Here is a 12,536-nt window from a genome sequence, read left to right on the forward strand (position 1 = left end):
GCTGTAAGATTATGCAAAATATGCCAAATCCTTTTCAATATTTTCCTCATTCATTAAAAATCGATCGAAATAACTTTTTTTGTAAGAAATTACTTTTTTTATTGCAAGAAAGAACTGATATAAAAATTACCTCAAAGAATATTTGGTCTTTGCCGTAAGATTATGCAAAATCTACTAAACCGATTTCAACATTCCCCTTTTTGTTAAAATTTGCTCGAAAGGATTCATTTATTTATTTTTAAAAAATACTCTTTTTTTTTTTTTTTTTTGCTGCTAATAGAAATGTTATGCCCAACAATGATTTATTTTTTCTGTAAGATTATGCATAAACTACCAAACCAATTTATGTATTATTCATTTTTTATTGACCGTGTAAGAAATTGTTTATTGCAACAAAGGGCTCCTTTTATTCTTTTCTTTTTTTGGGTGCTGAAACATTACATTTAGACCTCCAGAGATCATTTCTTCTTTGCAGAAAGATTGTGTAAAACCGATGAACTAATTAAAATTCAGTATTTTCCCTTTTTGTGAACATGGCAAGAAATGACTTATTTTGGTGCTGATCCAAATGATGATTATTTGGCTTTGTGCCACTCTAATTTAGTTTAGCTCATCTGCTATGTTCTGTCTGCATTAGCGCTACAGGGGAGATGTTTTTATCACCAGTAACCTTACTCTGCACATGTATTGGCTAATTATTATACTTTAGTTTTTCAAGAGCGGGAAATTAGTGTAATTATAAAAGAACTAGTGTTCAGCAAATAACGAGATACAAGCAAAGTTTCCCGTCTAATCAAAAATGTTTTGGAGTTTTCCTATCCGTCTGGAGTTTAAGATGTTCATTCAAATGCAAAATATAAACACGTCCGTGTTGACAAACAAATGTGCAGAATGTTAGCATTGCTGCTCCGCTGAGTGACGCTTTGGAGCGTCTTATTTTCCTTCCACCTTCAGTATCTCTCAAAGAAAAGCTCCAAATGAGGGGTTATTATCGTTGCCTAGGCAACCTAATGGGTAATTTTCTGTTCTTTTGCGAGAGGGTTTGTCGTTGACGTTGGAGTCAGACAACAGTCTATAAACACAGAAAGATGGGGAGGAACTGGGCCACACTGGCTTTTAATCTTTTGTGTGATTCTATAAAAAAAATTCCAGTTTGTACTGTAGATAGCTGTTTGATAATTTTCTGTCTTAGTCATCAGATTATCGACGTAGGGAATTTTCCTATTCTTCTCCTCCCGCTAAGATGACAGTCGAAAGATAAGCGGCGAGATCAAACCTCCTTGTCAAACCCACCTGATATTCCAGGAGATTTGTCCTCACATTGTCCACCGAAACCGCTGACTCGTGTTTTTTTTGTTTTGTTGTATTTGTAGCTCTGCAATGGCGGCTCTGTGACGGACCTGGCCAAAGGCATGCTAAAGAGGGGGGAGCGGATGGATGAAGCCATAATTGCCTTCATCCTGCATCAAGCCCTCATGGTGAGGTTTCCATGTGCACCCTCCCCAAATAGACGGCATGAATGAAAAGAGTATAAATGGCATCATTTAGAAGGCAGGTGCTTGTCAAAGCTGTTAACCTCCCTCCTCCCTCCTTTGTAAAGGGTCTCCAGCACCTGCACGTCCACCACACCATCCACCGGGACGTCAAGGGCAACAACATCCTGCTGACCACACATGGCGGCATTAAACTGGTGGACTTTGGTATGCGTCTTTTGCCCCCCTCTCACTGCTTATCATTATTTGGGGGACCAGTGTCGTTAGCCCAAGCCATCGGGCCGCTAATGACTTTCCTAGGGGTTCATTTTTGTCCCTTGTGGTACAAACTGCACTAATTTACCGCTTTAGGGTCATTAATTGGACTCCATAACTGTTAGTACGGGGAACTCAAACATGTAACAGTTAAGGTACATTTAAACTTTGTTTTACAGCAGTTAGGCAAGCAAACATTCTATATGATAGAAGCCCTGATTTGAAACGTCCCCATTGACGCACATCCCCCCCATTCCCTCCGCCTGTCTTCATTACAACTAAAACCCTCCCAGTGTACACAAGTATGTTTGCATTTAGGCTGCAAATTGTGAGTTTCTCTTAAAAGCTTTTTTTCCCTCCTTAACAGTAAAGTGCACATCTCTTATTATACATGAGTAAGGGGGCAGGGGGTGTTAATGGAGCCCTTTTTAAATATGTGATTGTGAAGTTGTTCTACATCCTGCTCTCAAAGGCTTCTGTAACAGTCTGTCACACCTCTTTTTTGAGTGCACAAAATGTGAAAAGGGGCATATTTCTACACATTTCTGAGCAATTACCTTTTTCACCCTAAACACAGATATAGTCGGGCACAACTGTTTTTTTCCCACGGAATAACTGGGGGAAAAAAGCTTAAAAAAGCATGCAATGTATTGCACAACACAACCAATTAGTAGCGGTAAACGGCAAACTGTTCAGTTAGCATGATGAGTGTGGCAGGTGTACCCCGCTGCTAACTGAGTAGCGCAATCAACATTTTAAGGCGCACGGGGTAGATAAAGCTGATGATACAGGGGTCCCTCAACTTAAGAGTGTTTTGATATAGGAGCCGTCTCTCGGCTAATTGAAGTAAAATTGTAAATTATTTTTATATAGCGCTTTTTTTGTCTAGTGACTCAAAGCGCTTTACATTGAGAAACCCATTATCTACGTTTATGCTACATTTAAACCAGTGTGGTGGCATTGGGAGCAGTTGGGTTAAAGTTTCTTGCCCAAGGATGGCGGAAGCTGGCATCACACCAGGAACCGTCAAATTTTTGGCTGGCCCCTCTACCATCTGAGCCACGCCGCCCCAATTGCAAGCAAAAATTTGAGATACTAGCATCCCCGCCATGTGTTGGCTTGACAAAAGTCACAGTGAATCCTGTAAGATCCAACCAAAATATCTGATCTTGCTCTGTAGCATTAGCTTCTAGTTCGAGAGCAACATTCTTTGTTTTCCAAACCATGGGAAGGAAGAAAGTGAGTGTGAAGGACAGTGCTTAGAAGAAGAAGTGTATGATATTCATTGAATTAAAATAATAATCAAAAACATGACTGCATGTTTTCACCTTGGCGGAGGAATTAGGGCGTAAATCACTTTTAGTTTGCACCATACTGAAGCAGAATGAGTCTAATGCCAGCCAAGAATGTTAAAATAATATCTAAACGGCGTACATTAATCAATGAAAATATGGAGAAGCTGCTGATGGTGTGTTTGACGGAGAAGCAGCTGGAAGGAGATACCGTAGAAGTCCACTCTCCAATAAGGCTGTACATTATTTAGTACTGTAGTTGTTACTGTACTACATTCTTTTGTATTGTTTTTATACAATGTTTATCTAAACGTTAGTTTTTCTTATGAAAGGCATGCTACATGTTAAGATTGTTGTTTTAGGGGAAAAAGAAGCAATTAAAATAATTTCAACTGGAGACGTTGATTTGAGATACAATGTTTTTAGATAAGAGCTCCGTCACAGAACCAGTTAAGCTCGTATGTTGAGGTACTAATGTCAAATGTGATTACTTCCTAAAACTACACCAGAAAGTTGCCTACAGCCACGACAGTTATTACACGTGATATGTTTTAACCTAATTAGAGACCCCTATGGTTATTTGCAACTGTAGGAGACTCGATGAGACAGTTAATTGGAGCATGGTATTTACAACTTTTGAATGCATCAGGAAGAAGAGGCCAGGAGTTATTTCAACAAGCTAATGGTGGGAAAAGTAACTTACTCCTACAAGAAAGAAAACAATAGATGGTGCTCTTTTCTCACAGCAATGCTAACATTAGCATTTTTGTATATTGGCATTCATTATTTCTCGTCAATGCTCAGTCAGTACATATTTGTTTGCATCCGTAAATGGGAGTGGTTGATGAAAAAGCGCCACCGCCGTCCTGACGCTAATGAAACGCCCTTGAGCAAGGACGTCGGGAGCAGTGAAGCGGCCTGATAAGCGCGCCCCATCCCGGGGGTGCCTCCTACCTGCCTGGAAACGATGCAGCGCCAGTTGCCGGCGAGAGAAGCTGACACTGCTGACACTTATCAGCTATATAGTCTCATCCAATCACAGCCGTCAGAACATTTCAAGTCAGCAGGAAGAAATTTGTGCGGCCCTGACGAAAGCGTTCAAAAAAACCCAAAAAACCGGGAAGTTAGTTTGGGGTGCTGAACTGCGTCACGAAGGGATTATTCTTTTTTTTTTTCCTTCTCCTGTGGAGGGGCTCGCGCTACGCTAAGCAGCGAAGCAGATAAAACCCCCGCAGTGACTCATCACGAACAAAATAGGAGATGGACTCACTTAGAGCAGCTGAAGTCCATGAATATTATAATTGGTGTTACAGTATAGCTGCGTGATAATTATGTTTATTATTATTTTTATATTTATACAAATGACGTGCGGCCAGGCAGGCTGCGACAGCTTTTTGAAGGAGCGCTAACAACAGTGTTTGTGTGTTTTGATGCTTGTGTCACGTTTTTACACTCATGGAGAAGAAGAGTGGGTGGATGTGATGAAGCTGTGTGGTTAACATCCTTCTAATCCCCTTAAATATTTGACACGGTACTATAATCTTCCTCAGTGTGTTGCCGTCATGAGTAATGAGTAACACGATGAGTCAAGTAGTCTTCAAAGAACAACTAAGCGCCTGCATTATTGTTTTCGTGATTTGTAACTCCAAATATTTTATTCTTTGGACTCTTGAAAGTACAAACATGTTGCGTGTTTTCCTGATTTTAGAACTTTTAAATCCTACTGAATTATTTTGGGTTTTTGTTGACGCACACAAAAATGCCAGAAAGAGTGTTTTTTTGTGGCCCCATTTAGCTCTTTAATATTACTTGTCCAACACGTTATAGGGCTGACTGCAGCCAAATGAGTTTTGTAATAGTTGTTCCTCACCACATTGTGCTTCGAAGTTTGTGGCTTTTATATACATGACTACTGTACGTGCATGCAATGTTAAAAGCCGTATTTAGAAAGTCGTAAAGAGGTTTTTTTATGCTCTAGGAATGAAAATAATCCTTTTATAATTAATTTACCGCCACCAATAATCGCGATAAGCAAGGTTTTACTGTATTATTCTTGGTGACCGGAAGTAGTTAAGTGGTTTATATGAAAAGGTAAAACATAGGTTGATAGTTCTACGTGGAAAGAAAAGTGTTCGATAGATCCTACTGCAGTGAAGCCAATACAAAACTATGTTGCTTCGGCATTAATTGAAAAGGTAAAACACAATAAATGGGAAAATAATATGAAAAAAAACAAATGTTCTTCAGACATATCTTTCGGGGAAAAGTGTGGCTACAATATGAACTTAAAGGGGAACTGCACTTTTTATGGAATTTTGCTTATCGTTCACAATCATTATGAAAGACATGATGACGGATTTTTTTTATTTTATGCATTCTAAATATTACGCCTAAAAGTCCGCTTACAGCGGAGCCAATGGGAGCTCCATTATTCTGCCCATAAAATAAAAAATAACCATTCAAAAAGCGCCAACAATACTCAATTTACATTTGGTGATTTGAATATCAACCAATTATTAGTGATATTATTAAAAGCGCTATATCAGACAAACTATTTAGAGCGGTGCCGTGATCACTTCCGGGTGTGCCTATGTTGACATCATTGTGTGGTCTGCCGCTTTCTCGCTTCCCTGCTCCCTATATGTTTATTGTAGATCATAAATCATGCATCTTACCTGGACATGAGACGTTTGAGGAGGTACTCTGACAAGTTGGGACACTTTGACAGCCATATAGGGCCTGGAACTGGCGAGGACGACACGAAAAGTGCTTCCAAAAAAAGTGCAGTTCCCCTTTAAACGTACCCCAGTTATAGGTTACAGTTTGGTTAGTTCTGGACACAGTAAATGCAAAACATAAAAGTGCTTGGCTTTTCTGTAAACTTGATTTTGTAAATGTTACATTTTTTTAAATATAACACAAATTGCTACCAGGTAAATTACCAAATACCATCCTTAAATCTCAAAATAACAAAATGAGATTTTATCTAATGTATTCAAAGAACCCCTTTGACAGTTTTTTTTTGTATCAACATTTCAGCTTTTTATTTTAACATTGTGCCTGTTTGTTATATTTTGCAAATGTTGGCCATTTCTCTTGTTTGATTGTATTTCTAAATTGAACTACAGGCATCAAATGGCCCCAGGCCACATGTTGAACACCCCTGATTCACAACGTTTCTCTTTAAGAAAGTGCAACAATGCAGTAGTAACATGACAGTTTAAACAGTGTGAAGGCAGGCCTTTGTTTTAATGGGAAGGCCAAGTGTTCCAAACTGGAGACTTTAGACTACACTCAGACAGACCCTATTGAGCCACAAGGGAAATTGTTTGATCGCAGTAGCTCAGTTAGAAGAAGAAAAGATAAAAGAACACTCAAGTAGACAACATAATTATAGATAGACAAAAGAATTAAGTAAATACATGGCAAATGTACACTACATGCAGGAACAAAACACAGAGAAATAATGTAGCGAGAATAAACCAATATCTGCTCCAGAAAGGTGAGCTATTTTTTGGCACAATCGCGTGCATACCTCCTGCTAGCCAAATGCTGGACTCCACTGTATTTGAGTAGATGTGTAATGCAATAAATACTTTTTCAGTAGATACGTGATGCAATAAATTTTTCCTGTCACTTAATGTGGGAATGCTTTTGTACTGTATCAAAAATCGGATTACTAATACAGTACTACCTTCGAGAATAGGTTAGCATTGCTTTTTTTTTACAGTTCTTATGTGCATATAATCTTTTCTATCATGCTTTTCTTTGTTGATCCCTTCCTGACATAAATATATATCAATGTCATTCGCACTTGAATCACAAAACCGACCACATTTCTGCAGCTTGAGCTGAGCCAGCTCTTGTGCTTGTCACATAACGCTGATTTGTCTGGACTCGACTCAAGTCGCATGTCAACACACACACATTTTGTTTGAGATGTTTGTTTTTGTTTTTTTTGCAATTTAAAACAAGTTTTTCTTATGTCAAATATTCCACTGTCAGGAGGAACGTATACTCCTTGTTGCCATAGTGACAGATTTTTGCTCGCATAAGTGAAGTGCGCATGTTGGTTTCCTTGCAGGTGTTTCAGCCCAGCTGACAAACACCCGCCTGAGGAGGAACACCTCGGTGGGAACGCCCTTCTGGATGGCGCCAGAGGTGCGTGCTGTCCCTTGTCTTTCCGCTACATTAGCCTGGAGTACATCCCAGTGAGCCGATGTTAATAATCGCCAAGTGATAAGGCATGCTCATCATCACTCTTCACTCGCCTAATCAAGCCTGGACAGATAAACTGGCTTTTTTTAAAAAAAAAACTGAATTACACAGAAGCAGTTACACCTTCTGACCCGGCGGTTTTATGGCGGGTTAAATGGTCGAAGCGTTTGCTAAATTGTCTTCTTAACCGCGCGTTAGATTGTGTCTGAGTTCAGCTCACTCAAGCCATTTCCAAAATGCATTTTTTAAATTGTTCCGTATAGTTTCAAGTTGCTTTAAAATAATGGTTCAGGATTTTGGGATGTTACTTAAGTCAGTGATCCCTAACCACCGGTACCGATCCAAGGACGTATTTGGTACCGGTCCCTGGTCCGAAAAAGGTTGCGGACTCTTGACTTAAAGGGGTCATATTATGATTTTTTTGTCTACATTTAAAACACTTCCTTGTGGTCTACATAACATGTAATGGTGGTTAATTGGTCGAAATGTTGCATAGATTGTTTTATAGATCTTCAAGGCACTTTCTTACCGTCTCTGCAGGATGCGCAGTTTTGTGGGTGGTCTTTTTTATTTATTTTAATTTCTACCATATATGGAGATTTCTGTAGACGTCACCAGTTTGACAAATACAAACGGTTCGTTCGGAAGAAATATGAAGAAAGGCAAGATTATTTTATAAATAACTGCCATGCCTCCATGGTTTGATTTCACATTTTCAGGATTTATGCAGATCCCAAATACACAAAAGCAGTTACCAATGCATAAGAAACATTGGTTTTGCTTAATAGATCCCCTTTAAAGGGAAACTGCACTTATTTGGGGCTTTTGCATTCATCAAAGTAAGAGTTTAAGCAACATTATAATAGAGGGCTACATATCTAACATTGATTTGGCTAATGCTCTTAATACAGTTTATCTGAGATTTGACCAGCAGCAATATTTTTATGGCAAAATTAAGGATCTGAGACTAAATCTGAAGGATGATCACTACTTCATTATAGAGCAAAGTCAAGTGGAAAGGTGTTTACTTTCACTGAAGACTTACACATGTCCAGCCCCTGATAGAATCAGTGGTACTTTACTTAAGTCATGTGCAAAGCAACTAAGTTTTATGTTTTCTGTCTTTAAGCTTACAACGGGTTCCAAGTGTGTGGAAGCGTGCCACGATTATCCATGTCCCTAAAAGCAGCAGACCTACCGCTTTGAATGACTTAAGGCCAGTTGCTTTTACTGTGATGAAATGTTTTGAAAGAATTGTAAAGTTTCATCTTGCAACAGAAATCGAGCATGTACTCAACCCTATGCAGTTTGCCTATGGGGCACACAGAGGTGTGGGGGATGCTTCAACCACGCTTCTTAACATTCTATTTAAACATCTAGAGGGAAATAAAACCCACGCTAGACTTTTATTTGTTGAGTTTTCATCTGCTTTTAACACTATCCAACCTCACATCCTAGCCGAAAGGCTGATCAGGCATTTTAATCTGAGTTTTGATCTGGCTGGTTGGATTTTAGATTTTTTAACTAATCCATCCCAACAAGTCAAGGTGAATGGTATTTTATCTGAGTTATCACACTCTTCAACTGGCTCACCTCAAGGATGTGTGCTTTCAACCCTTCTTTTTAACCTGTACACAAACACATGCCAGAGTAAGCATGCTAACAGGACGCTAGTGAAATTTGCAGATGACACGGTCATTGTCAGTCTTTTCAGTGGAAATGAGTCTAGCCATGGTCCCGTTAGTGAATTTGTCAGCTGGTGTGAGGAATCCTTTTTACACCTCAACATATATAAAACAAAGGACATGATTATTGATTTTAGAACCCAGTCTGTAGACTGTGTGGACAGCTACAAGTACTTTGGCACAGTCATAGACTCAAAGCTGACCTTCGAGATGAACTGCGAAGCGGTGTGTAGAAAGGGACACCAAAGTCTTCATTGCCTGAGGAAACTGTCACATCTCCACATAGATAGAACCATGTTATCACTTTTTTATCGGGCATATATTGAATCGATTGTCCTTCTCCTTGGTGTCGTGGTTTGGTAGTTTGTCCTTGAGAAACAAGTCTGCACTAAATCAAATTGTAAAGTGGGCTAGTAAGCTTATAGGTGAGCTGCAACTCAACCTATCTGACATCCATGCCACACAGCTGCAACGCAAAGCGAGCTCTATTATTCACCACTGCACCCATCATCCTTTACGCAGTGAATTCCAACTCCCTCGCTCTGGTCGGCGGTTCATGGTTCCACTTTGTAGGACTAAACGATATAAGAATACGTTTGTACCTGCTGCCATCACACGCTTAAAGGCCTACTGAAACCCACTACTACCGACCACGCAGTCTGATAGTTTATATATCAATGATGAAATCTTAACATTGCAACACATGCCAATATGGCCGGGTTAACTTATAAAGTGCAATTTTAAATTTCCCGGGAAACTTCCGGCTGAAAACGTCTAGGTATGATGGTGTTTGCGCGTGACGTCAAGGGTTGAAGCGGAAGTATTGGGACACCATTGTATCCCAATACAAACAGCTCTGTTTTCATCGCAAAATTCCACAGTATTCTGGACATCTGTGTTGGTGAATCTTTTGCAATTTGTTCAATTAACAATGGAGACTTCAAAGAAGAAAGCTGTAGGTGGGATCGGTGTATTAGCGGCTGGCTACAGCAACACAACCAGGAGGACTTTGAGTTAAATAGCAGAGGCGCTACCGTGAGTACAGCTTTGGCTTCCAAACATTTGATCGCTTGCCCGTCCGTGCGTGTCGCTATGTGCATGTCACGTACGTAACTTTGGGGAAATATATGTGTCTTGCCGACTCTGATGGCGCCCGCCGCCGCGCCGCTGTCCTCAACTTGACTTCCTCCGTCTCCGGGCCGCCGACCGCATCGATGATCGGGTGAAGTCCTTCGTTGCGCCGTCGATCGCTGGAACGCAGGTGAGCACGGGTCGTGATGAGCAGATGAGAGCTGGCGTAGGTGGAGAGCTAATGTTTTTAGCATAGCTCTGTCGAGGTCCTGTAGCTAAGTTAGCTTCAATGGCGTCGTTAGCAACAGCATTGCTAGGCTTCGCCAGGCGGTACAGCATTAACCGTGTGGTTACAGGTCCAGAGATTGGTAGTATTGTTGATCTTGATTCCCACCTTCTACCTTCCTAGTCACGTCCGTTGTGTCCTTAGGCAAGACACTTCACCCTTTGCCTCTGATGGCTGCTGGTTAGCGCCTTGCATGGCAGCTCCCTCCATCAGTGTGTGAATGTGTGTGTGAATGGGTGAATGTGGAAATACTGTCAAAGCGCTTTGAGTACCTTGAAGGTAGAAAAGCGCTATACAAGTATAACCCATTTACCATTATTTACCATCTTCTGTCTATCCTTCCAGTCAGGGGCTTATTTCTTTTGTTTCTATCTGCATTTAAGCACGATGCTATCACGTTAGCTCCGTAGCTAAAGTGCTTCGCCGATGTATTGTCGTGGAGATAAAAGTCACTGTGAATGTCCATTTTGCGTTCTCGACTCATTTTCAAGAGGATATAGTATCCGAGGTGGTTTAAAATACAAATCTGTGATCCACAATAGAAAAAGGAGAGAGTGTGGAATCCAATGAGCCCTTGTACCTAAGTTTTGGTCAGAGCGAAAAAAGATACGTCCTGCACTGCACTCTAATCCTTCACTCTCACGTTCCTCATCCACAAATCTTTCATCCTGGCTCAAATTAATGGGGTACTCGTCGCTTTCTCGGTCAGAATCGCTCTCGCTGCTGGTGTAAACAATGCAAATGTGAGGAGCCCTTCAACCTGTGGCGTCACGCTACTTCCGGTACAGGCAAGGCTTTTTTATCAGCGACCAAAACTTTATCGTCGATGTTCTCTACTAAATCCTTTCAGCAAAAATATGGCAATATCGCGAAATGATCAAGTATGACACATAGAATGGATCTGCTATCCCCGTTTAAATAAGAACATTTCATTTCAGTAGGCCTTTAAATAAGGCTATCACATGGTCCATCCATCTTCTTCCGCTTATCCGAGGTCGGGTCGCGGGGGCAGCAGCTTAAGCAGGGAAGCCCAGACTTCCCTCTCCCCAGCCACTTCGTCCAGCTCCTCCCGGGGGATCCCGAGGCGTTCCCAGGCCAGCCGGGAGACATAGTCTTCCCAACGTGTCCTGGGTCTTCCTCGTGGCCTCCTACCGGTCGGACGTGCCCTAAACACCTCCCTAGGGAGGCGTTCGGGTGGCATCCTGACCAGATGCCCGAACCACCTCATCTGGCTCCTCTCGATGTGGAGGAGCAGCGGCTTTACTTTGAGCTCCCCCCGGATGGCAGAGCTTCTCACCCTATCTCTAAGGGAGAGCCCCGCCACCCGGCGGAGGAAACTCATTTCGGCCGCTTGTACCCGTGATCTTGTCCTTTCGGTCATAACCCAAAGCTCATGACCATAGCTGAGGATGGGAACGTAGATCGACCGGTAAATTGAGAGCTTTGCCTTCCGGCTCAGCTCCTTCTTCACCACAACGGATCGATACAGCGTCCGCATTACTGAAGACGCCGCACCGATCCGCCTGTCGATCTCACGATCCACTCTTCCCTCACTCGTGAACAAGACTCCGAGGTACTTGAACTCCTCCACTTGGGGCAGGGTCTCCTCCGCAACCCGGAGATGGCACTCCACCCTTTTCCGGGCGAGAACCATGGTTTCGGACTTGGAGGTGCTGATTCTCATCCCAGTCGCTTCACACTCAGCTGCGAACCGATCCAGCGAGAGTTGAAGATCCTGGCCAGATGAAGCCATCAGGACCACATCATCTGCCAAAAAGCAGAGACCTAATCCTGCAGCCACCAAACCAGATCCCCTCAACGCCTTGACTGCGCCTAGAAATTATGTCCATAAAAGTTATGAACAGAATCGGTGACAAAGGGCAGCCTTGGCGGAGTCCAACTCTCACTGGAAACGTGTCCGACTTACTGCCGGCAATGCGGACCAAACTCTGGCACTGATCATACAGGGAGCGGACCGCCACAATCAGACAGTCCGATACCCCATACTCTCTGAGCACTCCCCACAGGACTTCCCGAGGGACAAGGTCGAATGCCTTCTCCAAGTCCACAAAACACATGTAGACTGGTTGGGCAAACTCCCATGCACCCTCAAGGACCCTGCCGAGAGTATAGAGCTGGTCCACAGTTCCACGACCAGGACGAAAACCACACTGTTCCTCCTGAATCCGAGGTTCGACTATCCGGCGTAGCCTCCTCTCCAGCACACCTGAATAGA

The 12,536-nt window shown here is 42.1% G+C and overlaps 1 protein-coding gene across 14 annotated transcripts in view; it reads left to right on the plus strand.

Moving 5' to 3' along the window:
• myo3a (myosin IIIA) overlaps window positions 1-12,536 on the plus strand; it is a 71,038-nt gene that overhangs the window by 27,274 nt on the left and 31,228 nt on the right. For all 14 annotated transcript variants that reach the window (XR_009821153.1, XM_062020969.1, XM_062020968.1 and 11 more), the window contains 3 exons: window positions 1,374-1,478; window positions 1,601-1,700; window positions 7,125-7,201. Coding sequence is in view for 13 of the 14 variants with exons in the window: in XM_062020969.1 (XP_061876953.1) it covers window positions 1,374-1,478; window positions 1,601-1,700; window positions 7,125-7,201 (282 nt within the window). In the remaining variant the exon portion in view is untranslated. The remainder of the gene's footprint in view (window positions 1-1,373; window positions 1,479-1,600; window positions 1,701-7,124; window positions 7,202-12,536) is intronic.

This window comes from Entelurus aequoreus, linkage group LG15 (assembly GCF_033978785.1).
Source record: "Entelurus aequoreus isolate RoL-2023_Sb linkage group LG15, RoL_Eaeq_v1.1, whole genome shotgun sequence".
In the NCBI taxonomy this organism is placed as follows: domain Eukaryota; kingdom Metazoa; phylum Chordata; class Actinopteri; order Syngnathiformes; family Syngnathidae; genus Entelurus; species Entelurus aequoreus.